Here is a 27,936-nt window from a genome sequence, read left to right as displayed (position 1 = left end):
CCCCGTTTTCCCTTCCCCGTGAGTGGCTTCCTCCCCCCAGCCCGGAATGGTCTGTCCCCCGCAACCACACGGAATGGTCTTTCCCGCCTCCCCCCCCCACCCCCCCCCCGCTGCAATGGTCTCGCCCGGCGCCGCCCCGCCCCCGCCGCTGGTTTCCGCGCGAATCCGCCGCCCGGTCCCGCCGCTCCCGCCGCCGCCCCGATGCCGGCCCGGGCCGCCCCGCTGCCCCCCCCGGCCCCGCTGCCCGCCGAGCTGCGCCGACGGTGAGTCCCCGGCCCCCGGCCCCCCGGCCCGGGCCCGACACCGACACCGCCCCGCCCGGGCCCGGCGGGGCCGTTACTGCGCTGCACGGCCCGGCCCTGAGCCCGCTTCTGCACTGACCCCCCCGGTCCTGCACTGACAGCCCCCCCGGTCCTGCACTGACAGCCCCCCCCGGCAGTGCACTGCACACCCTCGGGGCTGCACTGCATTGCAATCACTCCCCCGGTTCTGCACTGGCCCCCCCGGTTCTGCACTGACCCCCCCGGTTCTGCACTGACCTCCCGGTTCTGCACTGACCCCCCCCCGGTTCTGCACTGACCCCCCCCCGGTTCTGCACTGACAGCCCCCCTGGTACTGCACTGACAGCCCCCCCGGCAGTGCGCTGCATTGCAATGACCCCCCTGGCACTGCACTGACAGCCCCCTCAGGAGTGCACTGACAGCCCCCCCCTGCAAGCAGTGCACTGCACTGACAGCCCCCCCCCGGCAGTGCACTGCATTGCACTGACCCCCCCAGGACTGCACTGACAGCCCCCAGCACTGCACTGCTTTGCACTGACCCCCCCAGGACTGCACTGACAGCCCCCAACACTGCACTGCATTGCAATGACCCCCCTGCTCGGCAGTGCATTGACAGCCCCCCAGGACTGCACTGCACTGACCCCCCCCAGGAGTGCACTGACAGCCCCTGGCACTGCACTGCATTGCAATGACCCCCCCTCCAGGAGTACATTGACACCCCCCCAGCACTGCACTGACAGCCCCTGGCACTGCACTGCATTGCATTGACCCCCCCAGGACTGCATTGACCCCCCCAGCACTGCACTGCAATGCACTGTACTGACCCCCCTGGGACTGCCATGAGCTCCCTGGTTCTGCACTGACCCCCCCAGCACTGCACTGACCCCCCCAGCACTGCACTGACCCCCCCAGCACTGCACTGCATTGCATTGACCCCCCCGGGAGTGCACTGGCAGACCCCTGGCAGTGCACTGCACACCCCCAGACTGCACTGCATTGCACTGCCCCCCCCGCCCCGGGCCAGCACTGACAGCCTCCCCAGCACTGCACTGCACGGCACTGCACTGCACTGCCCCCCCCGCCCCAGGATTACATTGACAGCCCCCCAGCACTGCACTGACACCCCCAGCGTTGCAGTGCATTGCCCCAGTGCTGCGCTGCACTGACAGCCCCCCCATTATTGCACTGCAGTGTCCCCCCCAGTGCAGCAGCCCTTGCAGTGTGTGGACACCTCTCCCCCGCCGCCAGGTTTGCAGTGCACTGCCCCCCCCCACACTGCATGGCCCTGACCGCCTCGTGCACTGCACAGACCTCGCACTGCATTGACCGCCCCCCCATGCAGTGTCCTGGTCCCCTATCCATTGCATAGATCCCCCCAGCACTGCACTGACCCCCACACTGCATTGCCCCCCCATGCAGTGTCCTGGTCCCCTATCCGTGGCATAGACACCCCAGCACTGCACTGACCCCCCCAGCACTGCACTGACCCCCCCCCACTGCATTGACCCCCCCATGCAGTGTCCTGGTCCCCTATGCATTGCATAGAACCCCCCAGCACTGCACTGACCCCCCCACTGCATTGACCCCCCCCATGCAGCGTCCTGGTCCTTTATCCATTGCATAGACCCCCCCAGCACTGCACTGACCCCCCAACACTGCATTGATCCCCCATGCAGTGTCCTGATCCCCTATCCATTGCATAGACCGCCCAGCACTGCATTGACCCCCCAGCACTGCACTGACCCTATAACACTGCATTGACCCCCCCCATGCAGTGTCCTGGTCCCCTATCCATTGCATAGACCCCCCAGCACTGCACTGACCCCCAACACTGCATTGAGCCCCCCCCCCCATGCAGTGTCCTGGTCCCCTATCCATGCATAGACCCCCCCAGCACTGCACTGACCCCCACACTGCATTGACCCCCCCCATACAGCGTCCTGGTCCTCTATCTATTGCATAGACCTCCCGTGCACTGCACTGACCCCCCACACTGCATTGACCCCCCCATGCAGCGTCCTGGTCCCCTATCCATTGCATAGATCCCCCCATGCACTGCACTGACCCCCCACACTGCATTGACCCCCGCCATGCAGTGTCCTGGTCCCTTGGTCCCCTATGCATTGCATAGACCCCCCAGCACTGCACTGACCCCCACACTGCATTGAACCCCCCCATACAGTGTCCTGGTCCCCTTTCCATTGCATAGATCCCCCCAGCACTGCACTGACCCCCCCCCCACTGCATTGACCCCCCCATGCAGTGTCCTGGTCCCCTATCTATTGCATAGACCCCCCAGCACTGCACTGACCCCCACACTGCATTGACCCCCCCCATGCAGTGTCCTGGTCCCCCACCCATTGCCTAGACCCCCCCAGCACCACCCTGACCCCCGCACTGTCACTGACCCCCACGGGCACTCAGCACCCCTATGGGACAGCCCTGTCCCCCACTTGTGGGGGGACCACAGTCTTGGGGGGGGGGGGTCCCATCCATCCCCCCGTGTTGGGGACACCGGCGCCTTGCCCCGCGTGGCTTTGTCCCCACGGCGCCACTCGGGCACCCACTTGGCGTCGGGGGGTCCATGAGTGCCCCCCATATTTCCACAGGGTGTAGGACCCAGAAATCCATTGTGGGTGGGTGGGGGGTGGCGAACCAAAGTGGGGCGCAGCGTGGATGGGGGGGCGGTTCCGAGCCATCCGGCACCGTCCCGGCGTCCCCCTCCCCGGTTCGGCGTTTCCTGCGCCGTATTCCCCGCCGCCCGGCTATTGTCCCTTCCGCTCTCCTCCCGGCATCCCCCGGCCGGCGGGAAGCGGTTGTTGGGGGGGGTCACGGCGCTCACCGTCCCCCACCGCAGCCGTTCCCCGCTTCGGCGTCCCCGTCTTCCGGTGCGGCGGGCGCGCGGCACGGCCTCGGCGCGCCCCGACCTTTCCCCGTCCCGCCGTTGGCGTTTGCCGGAGCGCCGCCGGCATGGCCGTCCTCAAACCCAGGTGCCATATCGCCCGCCGGGTTATTGGGATATTTTTGGGGGTGGTGGTGGGTGGATATGGGGACCCCCCCCCCCCCCCTTCCCCACCCCATCTCCTTCCTTCCCGGCAGGAGCCCCGGTGAGACGGCAGCGCCGGGAGAGCCGGTGCCGGTGGCACCGCAGACGTCCCGTCCCCCGTCCCGGCAGGCGGAAGCGTCCCCGGGGGGGCGGCCACATGGCGCCCCGCTTTGGCGGTTGGGCTCTGTGTTTTGGTGGGGGGGTCACACTGAGCCCCCCCCCGTGGGGGTTTGTCCCTCGCCATGGGGCTGGGGGGCTGGCCGCACCGCCACCCCCCCCCCCCCCCAGCACCGCGCCGGCCGCTTCCCCCCACCCTCCGGCGCCGCTTTGTGCCGCCGGCGCCGTGGGAAGGCGACACGTGGCTTCTCCCCCGTGGGTTGTTGTGCCATCGCCACGCCGGGGGGCAGCGACCCACACATTGCGCCCTCGGGGGGTCCCTGGGGCACCCGTGTCCCTTTGCCGTCCCTTTGCCGTCCCTTTGCCGTCCCTTTGCCGTCCCCGGCGCGGACGCCGAGCGTCCCTCTCGCACCGAGTGTGTTCGCTCCATCCTCGCGGCCGGCGCCGGGTGCCACTTCTGGAGCCGCCACGGTGATTTTGGGGACCCACGGGTGGTCCCCCCCATCCCTCAGGTCCCCAACGCTCTTCTCTTCGCAGGCTGCAGGACTTGGAGAGGGACGAGGACGCCCTGAGCGAGAAGGTGAGCGCGCCGGGAGCCGCGTTTCCAGCCGGTTTGGGTGCCGCCGGTGCCGCCGCGGGGTCGGTGAAGCGCCGGGACGCGACACCGGCACCGCGGTTCTTCGGCGCTGCCGAACGGCTCGTTGGGGTCACAACAACCCCACGAACGCTCCGGGCTCGGGGAAGAGCCTTTTCCCATGTCCCCCGGCTGGAAAAGGACCTGGGGGTGTTGATCAGCAACCAGGAGGTGGCCAAGAGGCCACCAGCATCTTGGCTTGTGTCACCAGCGCTGTGGCCAGCGGGACCGGCGCAGTCACCGTCCCCTGGGGAGGAAAAGCCGCGTGTCCTGGGGGCTGCAATGTCCCTTTGTCACATCCAAACCTCCATCACCACCCAGCAGGATGAGTGGGAGCACCGGGTGGTTGGGCTCAGCGGTGTCCCCATGTCCCCTTGGTGTCCCCATGTCCCCTTGGTGTCCCCTCGGTGTCCCCTCAGTGTCCCCCGTGTCCCCGCAGGAGTGTGTCCGGGAGAAGCTGAGCCTGATCCATGGCTTCCTGCAGGCCGACGTGCAGAACCAGCTGAGCGAGCTGGAAGCCAAACTGCGCTGCGAGGAGCTGTCGGAGGTGAGATCCGCGAGGGTTTGGGGCTCTTGATCCCCACCGGATCCCGGTGGCGCCAAGGGGGGGGTTCACAGGATCCCAGAGTGTCAGGGGTTGACGGGACCTCAAAGCCCATCCATCCAACCCCCCCGGAGCAGGAACACCCAGCTGAGGTGACACAGGAACGTGTCCCTGTCCTTGAACTGAGGGGCCACAACTGGACACACTATTCCAGATGTGACACACTATTCCAGATGTGGCCTCCCCAGGGCAGAGCAGAGGGGCAGGAGAACCTCTCTGACCTACTGAGCACCCCCTTCTAATCCCCCCCAGGTCCCATTGGCTTCCTGGCCACAAGGGCCCAGTGCTGGCTCAGCCCACAGCACCCGCTGTTCCCAGCTGGTCTCCCATCCAAGCACTGACCGGGCCTGACCCTGCTTAGCTTCCCAGATCAGACGAGATGGGGCATTCTCAGGGTGCTATGGCTGTATATATTGTATATACGTATATATATATGTATGTTGCCCAATTATATCTTGATAGTATCTGAACTAAAGGGCAGAGTAGAGGGGGCAGAAGAACCTCTCTGACCCGCTGACCACCCCCTTCTAATCCCCCCCTACCATTGGTCTCCCATCCAAGCACTGACCGAGCCCGACCCTGCTTAGCTTCCCAGATCAGACAAGATGGGGCGTTCTCAGCGTGCTATGGCTGTATATGTTATATATATATGTATATATATGTTCCCCAAGTATATCCTGATAATATCTGAACTAAAGGGCAGAGCAGAGGGGCAGGAGAACTCCTCTGACCTACTGACCATGCCCCTTCTAATCCTCCCAGGTCCCATTGGTCTCCCATCCAAGCACTGACCGGGCCCGACCCTGCTTAGCTTCCCAGATCAGACGGGATGGGGCGTTCTCAGGGTGCTATGGTTCTATATATTATATACATATATATGCTCCCCAAGCATATCCTGACAATATCTGAACTAAACCCTTTTCCCATGCTCATCCTGCTGTCCCCAGGACCCCCAGCTCCCTTTTCACCGCTCTCCAACAGCTCATTCCCAACCTACACTGGCACCTGGGGTTGTTACAACACTCTACGCTTGTTCTATATGATTAAGTTCAGTTACAACACTCTACGCTTGTTCTATATGATTAAGTTCCTCCCCGCCCAACCGTGCAGTGTGTGCATGTCTCTGGATGGCCGCGCATCCCCCTGGCGTGCCAGCCACCACCCCTTGGCTTTAACACCCCCGTCCTTCATCCGTCCCCCCACCAGGAGCGCTACCTGGCCAAGGTCAAGGCCCTGCTGCACCAGGAGCTGTCGGCGGCCAACGGGGCGGCACCGGCGGCCAACGGCTGCGCCAAGAACGGCGCCTACGGCAGCGACGACGACTCGGAGCGAGCGGGTGGCGATGGGGACGAGGACGGCGGCGGCGATGGGGAGGACGCGGCCGGCTCGTCCTCCTCCTCCTCGGCACCCACCGCGCCGGCACGCAAAGCCCGCAGGAGCCGGTCCAACGGCGACGGCAAAAGTAACGCTCGCTCCTTGCGTCCCCCGTGCCGCGGTAGAGAGTCGGTTGTTTCGTGGGGGAAATGGTTCTAGAAGGATATATTGATATAAAAAGGAATTAAATAATGATGGAATAGGTAAAATAATAATATAAAAGAGTAAAAGTTATCGTGGAAGGAGGAAGATGATATAAAATAATCGCGTTGGTAATAATATGGTAAGGAAATAGAATAATGGTGTATGTAAAATAATTAGATGGGAAGGATGTAACAAGCATGTAAGTAAATGAGATAATGATATAAAAAAGAGATAAAATAATTCTATAGGTAAAATAATAGGAAGATAGTCGTATAAGTAAAATAGTAGGAAGATAGTCGTATAAGTAAAATAATAGGAAGATAGTCGTATAAGTAAAATAATAGGAAGATAGTCGTATAAGTAAAATAATAGGAAGATAGTCGTATAAGTAAAATAATAGGAAGATAGTCGTATAAGTAAAATAATAGAAAAGTAATTGTATAAGTAAATAATAGAAAAATAATCGTATAAGTAAAATAATAGAAAAGTAATTGTATAAGTAAATAATAGAAAAATAATCATATAAGTAAAATAATAGGAAGATAGTCGTATAAGTAAAATAATAGAAAAGTAATTGTATAAGTAAATAATAGAAAAACAATCGTATAAGTAAAATAATAGAAAAGTAATTGTATAAGTAAATAATAGAAAAACAATCGTATAAGTAAAATAATAGAAAAGTAATTGTATAAGTAAATAATAGAAAAACAATCGTATAAGTAAAATAATAGAAAAGTAATTGTATAAGTAAATAATAGAAAAATAATCATATAAGTAAAATAATAGAAAGATAATCATATAAGTAAAATAATAGAAAGATAATTGTATAAGTAAAATAATAGAAAAGTAATTGCATAAGTAAAATAATAATAGAAAAATAGTCATACAAACTCAAACTGGTTCTATAACCAAATAACACAAAATGAGATAAAGCAGTTTGATATCTAGCTCAAATTATAATAGGAAAGGAAATAAAAGAATGATACATAGAACAGCAAATAATTCAATATCAAATCCAGGGGATTGAGAGCAGAGATCAACCCCAGGGCGGGTTTTGGGGTGGCCTTGCTGGGGTGCAGGGATGGGGTTGCCGTCACCCCCTTGCCGTCACCCCCTTGCCGTCACCCCACTGCTGTCACCCCGCTGCTTTCACCCCGATGGTGTCACCCGCTGCTTTCACCCCGTTGTTGTCACCCCGGTGGTCTCAACCCCACGGGGTGTTCGAGGAGGTTGTTGTCACCCCGTTGTTGTCACCCTGCTGCTGTCACCCCAGTGGTCCCAGCCCCGTGGGGTGTTCGAGGAGGTTGTTGTCACCCCATTGCTGTCACCCCGCTGCTGTCACCCCGCTGCTGTCACCCCGCTGCTGTCACCCCGCTGCTGTCACCCCGGTGGCCCCAGCCCCTCGGGGTGTTTGAGGAGGTTGCTGTCACCCCATTGCTGTCACCCCATTGCTGTCACCCCATTGCTGTCACCCCAGTGGTCCCAGCCCTGTGGGGTGTTCGAGGAGGTTGTTGTCACCCCATTGCTGTCACTCCACTGCTGTCACCCCAGTGGCCCCAGCCCCGCGGGGTGTTCGAGGAGGTTGTTGTCACCCCGCTGCTGTCACCCCGCTGCTGTCACCTCGCTGCTGTCACCCCAGTGGTCCCACCCCCGCCCGGGGTGTTCGAGGAGGTTGCTGTCACCCTGTCACCCTGTTGGTGTCACCCCGCTGCTGTCACCCCGCTGGTGTCACCCTGGTGGCCCCAGCCCCGCGGGGTGTTCGAGGAGGTTATTGTCATCCTGTTGTTGTCACCCCATTGCTGTCACCCCACTGGTGTCACCCCATTGGTCCCAGCCCCGTGGGGTGTTCGAGGAGGTTGTTGTCACCCCGTTGTTGTCACCCCACTGGTGTCACCCTAGTGGCCCCAGCCCCGTGGGGTGTTCGAGGAGGTTGTTGTCACCCCGTTGCTGTCACCCCGTTGCTGTCACCCCATTGCTGTCACCCCATTGCTGTCACCCCATTGCTGTCACCCTGATGGTCCCAGCCCCATGGGGTGTTGGAGGAGGTGTCCCCCTCGTTAACACGACCCTTTGCTGTGTTAATTGGCAGAGTCCCCCGGGCGCTCGCGGGTGACACGGAGCTCCGGCCGCCAGCCGACCATCCTCAGCCTGTTCTCCAAGAGGTCAGTGCGGGACGCGGTGACTGCGGGGACGCGGTGACCACGGGGACGCGGTGACCATAGGGACGCGGTGACTGTGGGGACGCGGTGACCACGGGGACGCGGTGACCGTAGGGATGCAGTGACCGTAGGGATGCGGTGACCGTGGGGACGTGGTGACCATAGGGACGCGGTGACCGTAGGGACGCGGTGACCGTGGGGACGTGGTGACCATAGGGACGCGGTGACCATAGGGACGCGGTGACCATGGGGACACGGTGACCACGGGGATGGGGTCACCCTCTTCTTCCTCCCTCTCCCACCCCCAAAATGGGGTTCCCAGCACCTTGGGGACCCGGTGATGCCCCAAAAAGCCTCCGGCGCCACGTAAAACATGCACTGGACCCAAAGAATTGTGGCGAGCGGAGGGAAATCCAGTTGACCGCTCATACCGGGACCGATTTAGCGTCTTTATTAACGATCCGGTGAAGCGATCGTGTGCCGGCGACACCTTAGCAATGCGTTGGGTTCGCGGTTGGATTTGGTGACCTGGAGGGTGTTTTCCAACCAAAATAACTTGAGGATAAGGGAAATGGCTCCTCTGGGGTTGAGCTGTTGCGTTGGCAAACCTGTAGGTCCAACAAGCGGAAATCGGAGGAGGCGAACGGCGACGTGAAGCAGGAAACCATGAGCGTGGAGAAGGAGGAAGAGGAGCTGGAGGAGAAGGTGGGTACCGGCGCCGTTTGGTGCCCAACTTTATCTTGTCCTGGAGGGCATCGTGCCCTCCGACTCCCCCTTAACGCCTTTTAATCCTCCCGCAAGGAACAAGATGAGAAGAGGTTGAAAATGGAAGCCAAAGAAGGGTAAGGAGGACGTAGCGCTGCCGCCCCGGTGCCGTTTCCCTGGGGGAACGACGGCGTTGTGCCGCTCTTCATCGCTTTGTGATGTCTTCTGCGCAGGTTGGAGCTTAAAGATGAAATCACTCAGGTTAAAACTACGACGCTTGCTAAAGTAAGTTCCTTTCCCTCCGTCTTGGCCTTTTGGGGGCTTGTTTGGTTCCTTTTGAAGAGCACGTAGATCTTCCATACGGGTGCTCAGTAGGTCAGAGAGGTTCTCCTGCCCCTCTGCTCTGCCCTGGGGAGGCCACACCTGGAATAGTGTGTCACATCTGGAATAGTGTGTCGCATCTGGAATGGTGTGTCGCATCTGGAATAGTGTGTCGCATCTGGAATAGTGTGTCACATCTGGAATAGTGTGTCACATCTGGAATAGTGTGTCCAGTTGTGGCCCCTCAGTTCCAGGACAGGGAACTGTTGGGAGTCCAGCGCAGGGCAATGAAGATGATGAAGGGAGTGGAGCATCTCCCTTATGAAGAAAGACTGAGGCTACAAATCTAAATCCTATCTTTTTATTTCATAAGAAGTCTCTAGATTTAGACGCCTGCTTATTTTATGAAAACACCTCTTGCTTATATAGAGTCTAATAATTCCAAATATTGTGTAAACTCAACCCCTGATGATTGTAGCTCTTTCGACCTGTATTGTTCATGCCCTACTGCATTCTACTTCAGAAACTTCCCGACCTTTCAGAAATCTCCCTTAGAATTCAAAACTGACACTGTTTAGCCTCTTATTTTGCTGCCCGCACGCTTTAATCAACGAGGGCCGCGCTAACGAAGCGCGTTGGGGGAGGAGCTCCGAGCCGACGCCGTGTCCCCTCTCTCGCAGACCACCCCTCCCAAGTGCATGGACTGCAGGCAATACCTCGACGATCCCGACCTCAAGTTCTTCCAAGGGGACCCCGGCGACGCCGTAAGGGATTTAACGTTCCTTCTGCGGGCGCGGGGGACGTTTCGTTAGCCGGAAGGCTCGTTAATCCTTCTCTCTCCCCGGCGCAGCTGGAGGAACCCGAAATGCTGACGGACGAGCGGTTGTCCCTGTTTGACGCCAACGAGGACGGGTTTGAGAGCTACGAGGACCTTCCGCAGCACAAAGTCACCTCTTTCAGGTGAGACGCGGGGTGCAAAACCCCACGGAAGTCACACACCCCGCAGACTGACACCCCCAACCCCACATCTGTCCCCCCGGCAGCGTCTACGACAAGCGGGGTCACTTGTGTCCCTTTGACACCGGCCTGATCGAGAGGAACATCGAGCTGTATTTCAGCGGCGCCGTCAAGCCCATCTACGACGACAACCCGTGTCTGGACGGTGAGTCGGACGCCTCCATTGTCACTTGAAACGTTTGTCACCTGAAACATTTTTCACCTTAAACGTTTGTCACCTTAAACATTTTTCTCCTTAAATGTTTGTCACCTGAAACGTTTGTCACCTTAAACATTTTTCTCCTTAAATGTTTGTCACCTGAAACGTTTGTCACCTTAAACATTTTTCTCCTTAAATGTTTGTCACCTGAGACGTTTGTCACCTGAGACGTTTGTCACCTGAAACATTTTTCTCCTTAAATGTTTGTCACCTAAAACGTTTGTCACCTGAAACGTTTGTCACCTTAAGCGTTTGTCACCTGAAACGTTTGTCACCTGAAACATTTTTACCTTAAACATTTTTCACCTGAAACGTTTGTCACCTTAAACATTCGTCACCTGAAACATTTTTCACCTTAAACGTTTGTCACCTGAAACATTTTTCTCCTTAAACGTTTGTCACCTAAAACGTTTGTCACCTGAAACGTTTGCCACCTTAAGCATTTGTCACCTGAAACGTTTGTCACCTGAAACATTTTTACCTTAAACATTTTTCACCTGAAACGTTTTTCACCTTAAACATTCATCACCTGAAACGTTTTTCACCTTAAACATTCGTCACCTGAAACATTTTTTACCTTAAACGTTTGTCACCTGAAACATTTTTCACCTGAAACGTTTGTCACTTGAAACGTTTGTCACTTGAAACGTTTGTCACCTGAAACGTTTGTCACCCAAAATGTTTTTCACCTGAAGCATTTTTCTCCTTAAACATTTGTCACCCGAAACGTTTGTCACCCGAAACATTTGTCACCTTAAACATTTGTCACCTTCAATTTCAGCTCAACGCCACATGCAGAATCAGATCCGGGTGGCGCTTTGTCACCCGTAACTACTTGATTTTTGTATTTCGGGGGGCGGGGGGCGAAGACTGAAATGGGTGTTTTTTCGCTTTCAGGTGGGGTGAGAGCCAAGAAATTGGGACCCATCAACGCCTGGTGGATCACGGGCTTCGACGGAGGGGAGAAGGCGCTGATCGGCTTCAGCACGGGTGGGTGAGCCAGGATGGGGGCGTTGGGCGCCCGCTTTGGCATCAAAGTCTTTACCGCGTGCCAAGGAGCTTTATTTGTCTTCCTGGACTTTGGTGCTGCCGGGAACTTGCGCCGTCAAGCCAAAGCTTGGATCTGGGTTTACTTAAGCTCAGCATCACCCAGGCTTGTGCTGGGCTCACAGGATCCGTCCTGCGGGAAACCATTGGTACAACCGAGTCACATCGCTCTGGGAGGGAGTTTTCTCATTGCTCTTCGTCACGGTCCATTCGATGGTTCTTTTACCTTGACCTCAGAGCGCAAAATCAAGGCCACCAAAGCGCCGAGGGGTTGTAATTCAATCAGTGTGACTTTATTAATTTGCCTGTAAAGCGGCACACGATAGAGTATGAAAAGAAAGGGGAAAGAAATGGGGCAAAGTAAAGGTGAGAAGAGAGGTTGCATTTATCGCCAGTTGAGTTCCAGAAGCGTCCCTCTGGTCCTGCTGCTCCTCAGTTGTGCTTCAGGACCCTCTGGTGGGAAGATCTTAAACAGTGTCCATTCTGGAGTCAAAAGGGCCCAGTGCTGGCTCAGCCCACAGCACCCGCTGTTCCCAGCTGGTCTCCCATCCAAGCACTGACCGGGCCCGACCCTGCTTAGCTTCCCAGATCAGACGAGATGGGGCGTTCTCAGGGTGCTATGGCTGTATAGATTATATATATGTGTATATATATATTCCCCAATTATATCCTGATAGTATCTGAACTAAAGGGCAGAGCAGAGGGGCAGGAGAACCCCTCTGACCTACTGACTACCCATATTCCAATCCCCCCCAGGTACCGTTGGTCTCCCATCCAAGCACTGACCGGGCCCGACCCTGCTTAGCTTCCCAGATCAGCCGAGATGGGGCCTTCTCAGGGTGCTATGGGTGTATATATTAGATATATGTATATGTGTATGTTCCCCAAGTATATCCTGATAGTATCTGAACTAAAGGGCAGAGCAGAGGGGCAGGAGAACCTCTCTGACCTACCGACCACCCCCTTCTAGCCCCCCCAGGTCCCATTGGCTTCCTGGCCACAAGGGCCCAGTGCTGGCTCATGGTCACCCTGCTGTCCCCAGGACCCCCAGGTCCCTTTCCCCTACACTGCTCTCTAACATGTAATTTCCCAACCTATACTGGACCCTGGGGCTGTTCCTGCCCAGATCAACACTCTACACTTGTTAAATTTCATCAGGTTATTCCCCACCCAACTCTCCAGCCTGTCCAGGTCTCTGGTGGCAGCACAGCTCCCACTGTCACCACTGCTCCCAGCTTAGTCCTCTAAGTTCTTGATGGTGATGGTCAGGCAAATACTGCTCCATCATCGGAGCGACTCTTGCACTCTTGCTCCAAAAATTGGGTGGGTTTGTGTTAAAAAGGTCGTGGAGGAGCGTCCGGTACCATCTGTGTCGTGGCTCTTGCCAAGTCGGGGGAATAAGGGTGATATGGGGGGGTTAAACTGCCTCGTTCTTAAATACGGCTCAGTTCCCTGTTTAACCGCCCCGCAGCCTTCGCGGATTACATCCTGATGGAGCCCAGCGAGGAGTACGCGCCCATCTTCGCCCTCATGCAGGAGAAGATCTACATGAGCAAGATCGTGGTGGAGTTCCTGCAGAACAACCGTGACGTCAGCTACGAGGACCTGCTCAACAAGATCGAGGTGAGCCGGGGGGGCGTTTGGGGACCCCCGTCCTGTCCCAGCGGGTGGGATTAGGACCTACTCAACACATTGAGGTGAGCCGGGGGGGCGTTTGGGGACCCCCATCCTGTCCCAACGGGTGGGATTAGGACCTGCTCAACACATTGAGGTGAGCCAGGGGGGTCGGTGGGATGGGGGGTCATTTGGGCACCCCCAATCCATCCCAACGGGTGGGATTAGGACCTACTCAACACATTGAGGTGAGCCAGGGGGGTCGTTTGGGGACCCCCATCCTGTCCCAGCGGGTGGGATTAGGACCTGCTCAACACATTGAGGTGAGCCAGGGGGGTCGGTGGGATGGGGGGGTCATTTGGGCACCCCCAATCCATCCCAACGGGTGGGATTAGGACCTACTCAACACATTGAGGTGAGCCAGGGGGGTCATTTGGGGACCCCCGTCCTGTCCCAGCGGGTGGGATTAGGACCTGCTCAACACATTGAGGTGAGCCAGGGGGGTCGGTGGGATGGGGGGGTCATTTGGGCACCCCCAATCCATCCCAACGGGTGGGATTAGGACCTACTCAACACATTGAGGTGAGCCAGGGGGGTCGTTTGGGGACCCCCATCCTGTCCCAGTGGGTGGGATTAGGACCTGCTCAACACATTGAGATGAGCCAGGGGGGTCGGCGGGACAGGGGGGTTGTTTGGGGACCCCCATCCTATCCCAGTGTGTGGGATTGGGATTAGGACCTGCTCAACACATTGAGGTGAGTCGCCTGCGCCGGGGGGTTGGTGGGATTGGGGGGTCGTTTGAGGACCCCCATCCTGTCCCAGCGGGTGGGATTAGGACCTGCTCAACACATCGAGGTGACGCGGACGGGGGGCTGATGTGGCAAAATATGAATCCAGCTGCAAAAGGTGGGGGTTAGGAGCTCATTCACCAGGACTGGGAATGGTTAAATTAGTGTTTTTGGAAAAAAGAAACACCCCGCGTGTCCACCCCGCGTGTCCACCCCGCGTGTCCACCCCGTGTATCAATAACGAGATATTGAAGGCGTAACGTCATTTTAATGGGGACGCGGGGAGCGTTTCGGGGTTGTGACCCCCCCAAAACTCCTGGCAGACCACGGTTCCCCCCGCCGGGCTCAACTTCAACCGCTTCACGGAGGACTCGCTGCTGCGGCACGCGCAGTTCGTGGTGGAGCAGGTGGAGAGCTACGACGAGGCTGGCGACAGCGACGAGCCCCCCGTCCTCATCACCCCCTGCATGCGGGATCTGATCAAACTGGCCGGCGTCACGCTGGGGAAGAGGTGAGCCCCACGTCGCCCCTTTTGGGGGTCGATTACCCATCATTTTCCTTCCAGGAAGAGCCTTTAGGTTGTTCCCGGTTGAGCGCTCGGCGGCTGTTGCGGTTTGATTACGGGCTGATGGGCGTTTCATTAACCCCCTCTCCTCATTTCCCACTAATTACAGGCGATTGGGAGGGGAAGGAGGACAGAGTTGGAAAAATTAAACATGTTTTACTGATAAAAATAGAGAAAATAACACAAAATACACAAAACTGATATGGAAGGTCCCGGTAGCTGCAGGGCAGGCACCCCAAGTCCCGGACTGGACTCTGCAGCCAAGCGGAGCTGGATTCAGTGTCTCACTTGGCCTCAGTTCGCAGGGACGACTCGCAGGGTCCTCTCCTAATTTCGGCCATAGGGAAAAGCGACGAGATCCTCGTGATCTCCCACTTCTCTATGAAATATTTACATCAATGGGATGTTATACTCCGTTGTCAGCTTTTGGTCGCCTGTTTCTCGCGGGACGTGCGTCCATCCTTATCGGTGACCTCGCGATCCATTGTTATGGCTACCAAAACATGCGTGTGGCTTTCAGGAAAGCACTTTAGCTGACAAATTCCCTACGAGAGAAACTTGTTTTGAACAAAACCACAGCGACTGGGATGTGCGAGCGGAAATCCTCCCCAAATTGGGGAAACCTGGGTATCCAGAGCTTGGCTTTGCTGGTTGTCCCTTCGAGGTGGTTTTTGGGGTGTCTCCGGATGAGCCGTGGGGACCCCCCTGGGGTGCTGGGCTGTGTGTTGGGGCTGTAGCTCCGTCGATCCGAGGCACAGGGTCCCGTCTCCCGTTGGTCGCAGGCGAGCCGTCAGGCGCCAAGCCATCCGGCACCCCACCAAAATAGACAAGGACAAGGGGCCCACCAAAGCCACCACCACCAAACTGGTGTACCACATCTTCGACACCTTCTTCTCGGAGCAGATCGAGAAAGACGAGAGGGAAGACGACAAGGAGAACGCCATGAAGCGCCGGCGCTGCGGCGTCTGCGAGGTAACGGCAACGGGGACGTGGAGCCCCGGTGTCCCCTCTATTTGTGAGTGTCCCTTTCTGGGCTCGCTCCCATGGGGACGCGGAGGCCATTGAGGTCCCTGTGGCTCCTACATGGGGTTGTTTGGCCATGCTCAACGTGTCGCTTTGTCCCCATTGCAGGTTTGCCAGCAGCCCGAGTGCGGGAAGTGCAAAGCCTGCCAGAACATGGTGAAATTCGGGGGCAGCGGGCGGAGTAAACAGGCGTGTTTGCAAAGGAGGTGCGTGTCCCCCCCACCAAAGCTCTGTCCCCAATGGAAAGAGGGGACACGGTCCCCGCGCCGCGTCCCACTGCAGCGACTGTCCCCGTGTCCCCAGGTGTCCCAACTTGGCCGTCCGGGAAGCCGATGAGGATGAGGAGGTTGACGACAACATCCCCGAGATGCCGTCGCCCAAGAAGATGCTGCAGGGGAGGAAGAAGAAGCAGAACAAGAGTCGCATCTCCTGGGTGGGGGAACCCATCAAGGTGCGTTTGGGGCGGGAAGCCGCTGCCCCTCTCGCTGCGGTGGGCGCGGGGGCTGCGTTGTGCACCGACGGGGGGGTATGAGCGTCCCCTCCGCTTCTGCAGAGCGATGGGAAGAAGGATTATTACCAGAGGGTCTGCATCGACTCGGAGACGCTGGAGGTGGGAGATTGTGTCTCCGTCAGCCCCGACGATCCCACCAAACCCCTCTACCTCGCCAGGTCGGTGCCGCGGGGCTGGGGGGGACGTTGGTGCGGACAGCTGGTGTTCCTAATTAAAGAACGCTCATTAGTTGGCTGTGCTGCTGTTGGAGGACAGCACTGGGCCCTTGTGGCCAGGGAGCCAGTGGGACCTGGGGGGGTTAGAAGGGGGTGGTCGGTAGGTCAGAGAGGTTCTCCTGCCCCTCTGCTCTGCCCTTTAGTTCAGATACTATCAGGATATACTTGGGGAACATATATATATCCATATATACAATATATACACCCATAGCACCCTGAGAATGCCCCATGTCATCTGATCTGGGAAGCTAAGCAGGGTCGGGCCCGGTCAGTGCTTGGATGGGAGACCACGGGTACCTGGGGAGGTTAGAAGGGGGTGGTTGGTAGGTCAGAGAGGTTCTCCTGCCCCTCTGCTCTTCCCTTTAGTTCGGATACTATCAGGATATACTTGGGGAACATGTATATATACACATATATATATATATATATATATATATATATAGCCATAGCATCCTGAGAACGCCCCATCCCGTCTGATCTGGGAAGCTAAGCAGGGTCGGGCCCGGTCAGTGCTTGGATGGGAGACCAGCTGGGAACAGCGGGTGCTGTGGGCTGAGCCAGCACTGGGCCCTTGTGGCCAGGAGGCCAATGGGACCTGGGGGGGATTAGAAGGGGGTGCTCAGTAGGTCAGAGAGGTTCTCCTGCCCCTCTGCTCTGCCCTGGGGAGGCCACACCTGGAATAGTGTGTCACATCTGGAATAGTGTGTCCAGCTGTGGCCCCTCAGTTCAAGGACAGGGACACAGTCCTGTGTAACATCTGAATGTTCCTGCTCTGGGGGTTGCACTGGATGAGCTCTGAGGTCCCTTTAACCCCTGACACGCTGTGATTCTGCGATTCCACGACTCTCAGCCCCTTCCCTCCGCCCCGTAACCGCGCGTCCCCCCGCAGGGTCACGGCCATGTGGGAGGACAGCAGCGGGCAGATGTTCCACGCTCACTGGTTCTGCCCCGGCTCCGACACCGTCCTGGGAGCCACGTCCGACCCTCTGGAGCTGTTCCTGGTGGACGAGTGCGAGGACATGCAGCTCTCCTACATCCACGGCAAAGTCAAGGTCATCTACAAGGCTCCCTCGGAGAACTGGTCCATGGAGGTGGGTGCTGGCCCCGCGAACCCCCCCGGCGCGGCTCTTGGTGCGGCTCCCGGCGAACGCGCTCTCTCCCGGCAGGGCGGGCTGGATATGGAGATCAAGATGGTTGAAGACGACGGGAGGACTTATTTTTACCAGATGTGGTACGACCAGGAATACGCCCGCTTCGAATCGCCCCCCAAAACGCAGCCGGCGGAGGACAATAAATACAAGTGAGTGCGCGCGGGGCGGCCCCGCCGCCCGAAACGGCGCCGCGAGCGGCATCGCCAGCGTCCCCCTTGTCCCCCCAGGTTCTGCATGAGCTGCACGCGTCTGGACGAGGTGCGGCAGAAGGAGATCCCCAAAGTGGCCGAACCGCTGGAAGAAGGGGATGGGAAGATGTTCTACGGCGTGGCCAGCAAGAACGGGGTGCAGTACCGCGTGGGCGACGGCGTCTACCTCCTCCCCGACGCCTTTTCCTTCAGGTTGGTGCTTGCAGGAGGCTGGAAACGCTTCCAGGATGCTCCTTGGGTTGAGCTTTAGGTGCAGGAGCCGTGATCTCCGGTGGGTGAATCCCACTCATCACCCTCATTCCTCAAAGTTTAGCTTAGAAATGAAGGCGCCTCCAACCCCAATTCCACCTCCTGTTATTAAACCGAGCGGCTCTCTCTGCTCAGACGATCCTGCTGTGTTTTGGTAGATGGAAACCTATTTTTCCCTCAAAATGAGGCTGGATAGGTGGAAAAGATGAAACAAGAGCCTTTAATTACGGGAGAAATGGCAAATCTCTCGGTGAATAGGTTGGGGTGTTGGCGTTTCGCTTTGCAGCTCCAAACCCTTTGGTTATGTGTTGTAGAGAAGGACGCTCAGTGCTGCTTGGGGTGTTTTTGGGGGGCAATAGGGATCCCCTAACACCTTCCTTCCCCTTCTCCCCAGCATGAAACCCGCCAGCCCCGCCAAGCGCCCCAAAAAGGAGGCGGTGGACGAGGAGCTGTACCCGGAGCATTACCGCAAGTACTCCGAGTACATCAAGGGCAGCAACCTGGACGCCCCCGACCCGTATCGCGTGGGACGCATCAAGGAGATCTTCTGCAACATCCGCAGCAACGGGAAGCCCAACGAGGCCGACATCAAGCTGCGCATCTGCAAGTTCTATAGGTCAGTTGCCATCCTGCAATATGGGTTTTTCTACCCAAATCTTGTGCTTGCGGAGGCGTCAAGAGAGGGGAAGGTGCTGATGCTCACACTGTACATCTCTCTGCCTTTAAATCCATTTACCAGCTCCGGTGGCAATTCTCCCTCCTCTTAAAAACCTCCCCAAAATACTCTTTGGTATGAAACAAACCCCTTTGGTGCTTTGCAGCTGGGGGAAACCAACGCTCCTCTCTCTGGGGAGATAGATGGAGGTCGCTTGGTGAGCATCGTGCCAAAAACACGTCCCTTCATTCACGTTTTGGGTGCTTTTCCCCCGCACTGCAGACCCGAAAACACGCACAAATCGGTGAAAGCCAGTTACCACGCCGACATCAACCTCCTGTATTGGAGCGACGAGGAGGCCACGGTGGATTTCCGCGCCGTGCAGGGCCGCTGCACCGTGGTGTACGGCGAGGACCTGACCGAGAGCATCCAGGATTATTCCGCCGGCGGGCTCGACCGCTTCTACTTCTTGGAGGTGAGGGCGATGGGTCTGGGTCTGTGTCTCTTTGGGGTGTTTCGGAGCTCTTGGTATTCAAAACGTCGTGAGTTGTTGCTCTGGCTGAAGGGAAGAAGCCAGAGAGTCGTGCGCAATGGGGCCAGTTGGGGCCTGGATCCAGTGCAGTGCGCCAGGGGTCTGTATTGTTCAATATATTCATCAGTGATTTGGATGAGGGAATAGAGTGAGTGTCACCCAGTTTGCTGGTGACACCGAGCTGGAGCAGCGGTGACACTGGGAGCTGTGCTGCCATCAGAGACCTGGACAGGCTGGGGAGGAGAAACTCAATGAAATAGAAAAAGTGTAGAGTGTTGATGTGGGCAGGAACAGCCCCAGGGTCCAGTATAGGTTGGGAAATTCCATATTAGAGAGCAGCGTAGGGGAAAGGGAGCTGGGGGTCCTGGGGACAGCAGGGTGACCATGAGCCAGCACTGGGCCCTTGTGGCCAGGAAGCCAATGGGACCTGGTGGGGTTAGAAGGGGGTGGTCAGTAGGTCAGAGAGGTTCTCCTGCCCCTCTGCTCTGTCCTTTAGTTCAGATACTATCAGGATATACTTGGGGAACATATATATATCCATATATATAATATATACAGCCATAGCACCCTGAGAACGCCCCATCTCGTCTGATCTGGGAAGCTAAGCAGGGTCGGGCCCGGTCAGTGCTTGGATGGGAGACCAGCTGGGAACAGCGGGTGCTGTGGGCTGAGCCAGCACTGGGCCCTTGTGGCCAGGAAGCCAATGGGACCTGGGGGGGATTAGAAGGGGGTGCTCAGTAGGTCAGGGAGGTTCTCCTGCCCCTCTGCTCTGCCCTGGGGAGGCCACACCTGGAATAGTGTGTCACATCTGGAATAGTGTGTCCAGTTGTGGCCCCTCAGTTCCAGGACAGGGACACGTTCCTGTGTCACCTCAGCTGGGTGTTCCTGCTCCGGGGGGTTGCACTGGATGAGCTTTGAGGTCCCTCCAACCCCTGACATTGTGATTCTGTGATTCTTCCCCAGGCTTATAACGCAAAAACCAAGAGCTTTGAGGATCCTCCCAACCACGCTCGGAGCTCTGGCAATAAAGGGAAGGGGAAAGGGAAAGGGAAAGGTGAGTGTGTCGGCACGGGGAGGGCTCGGCTGGGTGAACCGGTTCGCGCTGCCGAGCAGAGATAAGATCTAGCGCCCAGCAGCCGTCTCTGTGCTCCGCTCCCGCTCCGACAGGATGCGGCTCTATCTCAGCTTTAAAGCTCTTCAAAACACAACCTTGTAGCCAAAGCACCTGGGCCTGGAGACATTGCAAAGCTTTTCACTCGCCAACCCTCGCGTTGGGCTTCGTACCGCGCTCCCAATGCGAGTTATCACTGCGCCCATCAGACCCTCAAAACTGCCTGCGCCCATGGGTGCTTGGATGGAAATGGGGGGAAAGTGAGAGGTTTCCCTTCCAAATTCAACGGTGTATCCTGGTAATGGGGGTGGAAAAGGAGCAGAATGGTGCTGGAAGCTGATGTTATAACGGCGGAGGAGGAGAATTTGCGTCGTAAGGATGTCGAGGAGGAAACGAGTGTGCGTGTCGATGGTTCCGTTCGCAGGCAAAGGCAAAGGGAAGTCGTCGTCGAGCTGCGAGCAGAGCGAGCAGGAACCGGCCGAGCTCAAGCTGCCCAAGCTGCGCACCCTGGACGTGTTCTCGGGCTGCGGGGGGTTGTCCGAGGGCTTCCACCAGGCAGGTGAGCGGCGGCGCCGCGGCCACCGGTGCCAGCGCCGGTGCAGCATCTGCCCTGTGGGGAAAGGGATAAAGAGATGGGGCTCTGGAGCTGGACAAGAGGAAACTGAAGGGTGACATTCATGGGGATCAATATGGAAAGGGGGGTGTCGGGAGGATGGAGCCCCGGCACAGCTTCCCCTGCAAGGAGAAGGGGTCCTGCTCGCTCCCTTAGCACAGAAAAAGGTTAAAAGGCTGAGAAATCGCATCCTGGGGGGGGTTAGAAGGGGGCGGTTTGTAGGTTGAGAGGGGTTCTCCTGCCCCTCTATGCTGCCCTTGAAAAAAGGGGTTGGTTCAGATACTATCAGGATATACTTGGGGAACATATATATATCCATATATATAATATATACAGCCATAGCACCCTGAGAACGCCCCATCTCGTCTGATCTGGGAAGCTAAGCCGGGTCGGGCCCGGTCAGTGCTTGGATGGGAGACCAGCTGGGAACAGCGGGTGCTGTGGGCTGAGCCAGCACTGGGCCCTTGTGGCCAGGAAGCCAATGGGACCTGGGGGGGATTAGAAGGGGGTGCTCGGTAGGTCAGAGAGGTTCTCCTGCCCCTCTGCTCTGCCCTGGGGAGGCCACATCTGGAATATTGTGTCACATCTGGAATAGTGTGTCCAGTTGTGGCCCCTCAGCTCAAGGACAGGGACACGTTCTTGTGTCACCTCAGCTGGGTGTTCCTGCTCCGGGGGGTTGCACTGGATGAGCTTTGAGGTCCCTTCAACCCCTGATATCCCGGGATTCTCTTATTCTATAACTCTATGGCTCTATACGGTTGTTCCCTTCCATTCCCTAATATTCTATAACTCTATAGGCTCTATAAGGGTGTTCCCTTCCAATCCCTAATATTCTCTTATTCTATAACTCTATGGCTCTATACAGTTGTTCCCTTCCAATCCCTAATATTCTCTTATTCTATAACTCTATGGCTCTATACGGTTGTTCCCTTCCAATCTCTAATATTCTCTTATTCTATGACTCTATGGCTCTATAAGGGTGTTCCCTTCCAATCCCTAATATTCTCTTATTCTATAACTCTATGGCTCTATAAGGGTGTTCCCTCCCAATCCCTAATATTCTCTTATTCTATAACTCTATGGCTCTATACGGTTGTTCCCTTCCAATCGCTACTATTCTGATTCTATGGCTCTATAAGGGTGTTCCCTCCCAATCCCTAATATTCTCTTATTCTATAACTCTATGGCTCTATACGGTTGTTCCCTTCCAATCGCTAATATTCTGATTCTATGGCTCTATATGGTTGTTCCCTTCCAATCCCTAATACTCTGACTCTATAGTTCTATGGCTCCATATGGTTGTTCCCTTCCAACCCCTGATATTCTATAACTCTACGGCTCTATAGGGGGTTATTGGGATCCCCAGCACCGTTTCCCTGTGCCGAGGCAGCGCTCCGCTCCTCCCCCCAGACTCCCGACCCCCTGCTTTGTGTCCCCAGGCGTGTCGGAGACGCTCTGGGCCATCGAGATGTGGGAACCGGCGGCACAGGCGTTCCGCTTGAACAACCCCAGCACCACGGTGTTCACGGAGGATTGCAACGTGCTGCTCAAGCTGGTGATGTCCGGCGAGAAGACCAACTCGCTGGGCCAGAAACTGCCCCAAAAAGGCGACGTGGAGATGCTGTGCGGGGGCCCCCCGTGCCAGGGCTTCAGCGGCATGAACCGCTTCAACTCCCGCACCTACTCCAAGTTCAAGAACTCCTTGGTTGTCTCCTTCCTCAGGTGAGCTGGTGAGGGGCTGTTGGGGGGCTTAATGTGACCCCCCGCTTTATATATCGCTCTGCACTCGTTCCTTTTGCTCCTCGCAGCTACTGCGACTACTACAGACCGCGGTTCTTCCTTCTGGAGAACGTCAGGAACTTCGTGTCCTTCAAGCGTTCCATGGTGCTAAAGCTCACCCTGCGCTGCCTTGTCCGCATGGGTTACCAGTGCACCTTCGGGGTGCTGCAGGTAAGGGCTGCGACCCCCCGAGACGCCGAATTGGGGAGAAAACACTTCTGGGCTCCTCCAGGGGAGTGTTGGTGAGGACAGAGGAGGACAGAGAGAACAGGCATTTGGCACAGTGTCCCACAGCATCCTCACGGCTCAACTGCTGAGCGGGATGAGGTGACTGCGAACTGGGGAAGGGAAGAAGCCAGAGAGTCGTGAGCAATGGGGCCAGTTGGGGCCTGGATCCAGTGCAGTGCGCCAGGGGGCTATATTATTCAATATATTCATCAATGATTTGGACAAGGGAATAGAGTGAGTGTCACACAGTTTGCTGGTGACACCAAGCTGGAGCAGCGGTGACACTGGGAGCTGTGCTGCCATCAGAGACCTGGACAGGCTGGGGAGGAGAAATTCAATGAAATAGAACAAGTGTAGAGTGTTGATGTGGGCAGGAACAGCCCCAGGGTCCAGTATAGGTTGGGAAATTCCATATTAGAGAGCAGCGTAGGGGAAAGGGAGCTGGGGGTCCTGGGGACAGCAGGGTGACCATGAGCCAGCACTGGGCCCTTGTGGCCAGGAAGCCAATGGGACCTGGGTGGGGTTAGAAGGGGGTGGTCGGTAGGTCAGAGAGGTTCTCCTGCCCCTCTGCTCTGCCCTTTAGTTCAGATACTATCAGGATATACTTGGGGAACATATATATATATATATAATATATACAGCCATACCGCCCCGAGAACGCCCCATCCCGTCTGCTCTGGGAAGCTAAGCAGGGTCGGGCCTGGTCAGTGCTTGGATGGGAGACCAGCTGGGAATAGCGGGTGCTGTGGGCTGAGCCAGCACTGGGCCCTTGTCATAGTGCTTGGCTACGTTGCTCCTTGGTTCAGTTTGGGGGGACGTTTGGTTTAGTTTGGTTTGGTTTGGGGGGATATTCTGAGCTCTTTGAGGACACAAACTGGTCGGGGAAGCTGCGGTGACACCGGGAGTTGTCCCTTCCTCCCAGGCTGGCCAGTACGGCGTGGCCCAGACGCGCCGCCGAGCCATCGTCCTCGCCGCGGCGCCCGGCGAGAAGCTGCCCATGTTCCCTGAGCCTCTGCACGTCTTTGCGCCCCGTGCCTGCCAGCTGAGCGTCGTGGTGGACGACAAGAAGTTCGTCAGCAACATCACGCGGTGAGCCCTTGGAGCCGTGCCGGGGCCGAGCGGGGCGACAATTCGGGCGCTCACGGCTCCCCGTGTTCCTCCCAGGACGTATTCCGGCCCCTTCCGCACCATCACGGTGCGCGACACCATGTCCGACCTGCCGGAGATCAGGAACGGTGCCTCCGCCTTGGAGATCTCCTACAACGGGGAGCCCCAGTCTTGGTTCCAGCGGCAGATCCGGGGCTCCCAGTATCAGCCCATCCTCAGGGACCATATCTGCAAGGTGCGGATGTCGGGGTGCGCTCGGACCCCCCCAAACTGAGAACTAAGCTGAGATGGGGGTCAAGGGCAGGTTGGATGTGAGGTGGGGTGAGAGGGATGGTCCCCAAGCCCTCCCAAAGGTGATGGAGCCGCTGGGACATGTCCCTCTCCCCCAACCTTCCCGGGTGGGGTGACGGGGTCTCTTGGGATGGCCCGTGTCCCCCTGTGTCCCCCTGTGGTGACAATGGGCTCATCATTGGCAGGACATGAGCGCCCTGGTCGCCGCCCGGATGAGACACATCCCCTTGGCACCCGGTTCCGATTGGCGCGACCTGCCCAACATCGAGGTGCGGCTGTCGGACGGCACGACCACCCGCAAGCTGCGCTACACGCACCACGAGAAGAAGAACGGCCGCAGCAGCTCCGGAGCGTTGCGGGGGGTCTGCTGCTGTGCCGAAGGTGGGTGCCGGCTCCCCAAAAACGACCGCGGGTGCTTTTCCGTCCCCGCTCTTTACCCTCCCGGTCTCCACAGGGAAACCCTGCGACCCTGCCGACCGGCAATTCAACACGCTCATCCCGTGGTGCTTGCCGCACACCGGCAACCGGCACAACCACTGGGCCGGGCTCTATGGGCGGCTGGAGTGGGACGGCTTCTTCAGCACCACCGTCACCAACCCCGAGCCCATGGGCAAGCAGGTGGGTGCTGCCAAATCCTTCCGTGCTGCCAAATCCTTCTGTGCTGCCAAATCCCTCCGTGCCACCAAATCCTGTGCCACCAAATCCCTCCGTGCCACCAAATCCCTCCGTGCCACCAAATCCTGTGCCACCAAATCGGTCCATGCTGCCAAATCCCTCCGTGCCACCAAATCCTGTGCCACCAAATCCTGTGCCACCAAATCCTGTGCCACCAAATCCGTCCATGCCACCAAATCCGTCCATGCCACCAAATCCCTTTGTGCCACCGAATCCTATGCCACCAAATCCGTCCGTGCCACCAAATCCGTCCGTGCCACCAAATCCGTCCGTGCCACCGAATCACTCTGTGTCACCAACTCGGTCCATGGCACCAAATCCCTCTGTGCCACCAAATCCTTCCATGCTGCCAAATCCCTCCGTGTCACCAAATCCCTCCGTGCCACCAAATCCCTCCGTGCCACCAAATCCCTCCGTGCCACCGGATCCAGCCCCCGCGCCGGGAAAGGGGCGGGTGTTGCCGAATGGCGGCCGCGGTTCCGAGCGCGTTGGGTTTCCTCGTTGCCGCAGGGTCGGGTGCTGCACCCGGAGCAGCACCGGGTGGTGAGCGTGAGGGAGTGCGCCCGCTCCCAGGGCTTCCCCGACACCTATCGCCTCTTTGGGAACATCCTCGACAAGCACAGACAGGTGAGCGACGGCTGTTTGCTGGCGCCAAACCGGCAGCCACGGAACGCGGCGTTAACCTGGTGTTAACACCCCCAGGTTCCGGTGTAAGTTGGGAGAGCGGTGAAAAGGGGCCTGGGGGTCCTGGGGACAGCAGGATGAGCATGAGAAAAGGGTTTAGTTCAGATACTGTCAGGATATACTTGGAGAAAATATATATATATACATATATATATAACATACAGAGCCATAGAACCCTGAGAATGCCCGATCTCATCTGATCTGGGAAGCTAAGCAGGGTCGGGCCTGGTCAGTGCTTGGATGGGAGACCAATGGTACCTGGGGGGGATTAGAAGGGGGTGGTCGGTAGGTCAGAGAGGTTCTCCTGCCCCTCTATGCTGCCCTTTAGTTCAGATATTATCAGGATATACTTGGGGAACATATATATATGCATATATATAATATATACAGCCATAGCACCCTGAGAACGCCCCATCTCCTCTGATCTGGGAAGCTAAGCAGGGTCGGGCCCGGTCAGTGCTTGGATGGGAGACCAGCTGGGAACAGCGGGTGCTGTGGGCTGAGCCAGCACTGGGCCCTTGTGGCCAGGAAGCCAATGGGACCTGAGGGGGATTGGAAGGGGGTGCTCAGTAGGTCAGAGAGGTTCTCCTGCCCCTCTGCTCTGCCCTGGGGAGGCCACACCTGGAATAGTGTGTCACATCTGGAATAGTGTGTCCAGTTGTGGCCCCTCAGTTCCAGGACAGGGACACGTTCCTGTGTCACCTCAGCTGGGTGCTCCCGCTCGGGGGGGTTGGATGGATGAGCTCTGAGGTCCCTCCAACCCCGCCGCTCTGTGGTTCCGTCGCAGGTCGGTAACGCGGTGCCTCCTCCTCTAGCCAAAGCCATCGGGCTGGAGATCAAATGGTGCGTGTTGGCGAAGCTGAAGGAGGACATGGCGGGTAGGTGCCGCGCCGGGGGGGCTGAAACACCGTCTGCGCGCAGCCCTTGATCCTCTATCTCTAATTATTAGTCTGTTTTAACGAATTATAGAACTTATTGTTTAGGAGAACATTAACCTTTAAACACCAACCAACCTTATAGCCGTAGAATCTTTGTACTTAGTAGTCGCCCCCTCTCTTAAAATTGATGTAGATTTACGAGATCCTCTCAGTTACTTGTTTTAAAAGAATTAAATGAGATGTTAGTTAGCATTGCTTAATTAGAACAGGCGTAGAATGATTGTCAAGAATTGCATGATCCTCTATCCCTAATTATTAGTCTGTTTTAACGAATTATAGAACTCATTGTTTAGGAGAACATTAACATTTAAACATCAACCAACCTTATAGCTGTAGAATCTTTGTACATAGTAGTCGCCCCTCTCTTAAAATTGACGTAGATTTACAAGATCTTCTGTTACCTGTTTTAAAAGAATTAAATGAGAAACATGGGGATGTTAATTAGCATTGCTTAATTACAACAGGCGTAGAATGATTGTCAAGAATTGCATGATCCTCTATCTCTAATTATTAGTCTGTTTAACGAATTATAGAACTCATTGTTTAGGAGAACATTAACATTTAAACACCAACCAACCTTATAGCCGTAGAATCTTTGTACTTAGTAGTCGCCCCCTCTGTTAAAATTGATGTAGATTTACGAGATCTTCTGTTACCTGTTTTAAAAGAATTAAATGAGATGTTAATTAGCATTGCTTAATTAGAACAGGTGTAGAATGATTGTCAAGAATTGCAATGGATATGTAATATTGCTGTCAATATAATATGGAGGGAAATCCCCCGGTGCTCATTTTAAGCATTTAAATGCTACTTTTAAAGCACTAAAACATAATTTTAAGAGTCTTAGCTCGATGATTTTATGGTGTTGCCCTATCTGGGGGTCCCGGGGCCCATAGGGTGGGGGGTACAGCATTGTCACCCCCTCATGTCCCCACAGAGCCCAGCGCCCCGGAGAAGATGGAGACCATGGAAACTGACTGACGCGCATCCTCTGCTCCCGCAAACACGCACCCCTTTATTTGACCCCCTTTTTTTGGTTTGTTTTGTTCGATTTCGTTGGGTTTTTTAAAATCCCGCTCGTGTCCGTCCCCCCCGCCGCTGTCTGTGCTGGGCCGAGGCCTCTGGGACCCCCCCCGGGCTCCCGTTTTTACGCCGCGTTGTATTGAAAATAATCGGCCGCTTTGTACAAGTGGGAATTGATACTTTATGTAGTTTTTATATGTTGTAATATTTCTTCAAATAAATCTCTCCTATAAATTATAACCCCCCCTTCGGCCTGCGTTTCCTCTCTCCGGGCCCGGCGTAGGCCTCGGGGTTGCTTAGCAACCGCTTCCCGGCGTGCACCGCGGC

General features: G+C 56.5%; 1 protein-coding gene across 2 annotated transcripts; it reads left to right on the top strand.

Annotated features, from left to right (window-relative positions):
• The first annotated feature begins 185 nt into the window (after positions 1 to 185).
• Positions 186 to 27,836, top strand: DNMT1 (DNA methyltransferase 1). Of its 2 annotated transcripts, XM_080361386.1 has the most exons (34): positions 186 to 263; positions 3,982 to 4,024; positions 4,518 to 4,625; positions 5,889 to 6,144; positions 8,290 to 8,362; positions 8,974 to 9,064; positions 9,161 to 9,201; positions 9,298 to 9,349; positions 10,066 to 10,149; positions 10,236 to 10,345; positions 10,429 to 10,547; positions 11,499 to 11,591; positions 13,120 to 13,271; positions 14,374 to 14,561; positions 15,398 to 15,587; positions 15,747 to 15,844; positions 15,942 to 16,089; positions 16,192 to 16,307; positions 17,254 to 17,455; positions 17,531 to 17,664; positions 17,743 to 17,916; positions 18,368 to 18,589; positions 18,911 to 19,103; positions 20,124 to 20,214; positions 20,696 to 20,830; positions 22,324 to 22,606; positions 22,693 to 22,834; positions 23,814 to 23,980; positions 24,056 to 24,233; positions 24,475 to 24,670; positions 24,744 to 24,907; positions 25,475 to 25,591; positions 26,436 to 26,526; positions 27,524 to 27,836. In XM_080361386.1, exons 1-34 carry the CDS (start codon positions 202 to 204, stop codon positions 27,565 to 27,567), a joined length of 4,557 nt encoding a protein of 1,518 aa, XP_080217512.1. In that variant the 5' UTR covers positions 186 to 201; the 3' UTR covers positions 27,568 to 27,836. The 2 variants fall into 2 exon arrangements, with proteins under 2 accessions (XP_080217512.1, XP_080217511.1); XM_080361385.1 differs by having other exon boundaries at positions 17,254 to 17,664.
• The last annotated feature ends 100 nt before the right edge of the window (positions 27,837 to 27,936 follow it).

The sequence above is a fragment of the Nesoenas mayeri genome (genome assembly GCF_963082525.1).
Source record: "Nesoenas mayeri genome assembly, chromosome: 31".
Taxonomy (NCBI): Eukaryota; Metazoa; Chordata; class Aves; order Columbiformes; family Columbidae; genus Nesoenas; species Nesoenas mayeri.
This window is presented reverse-complemented; position numbering and strand designations above follow the sequence as displayed.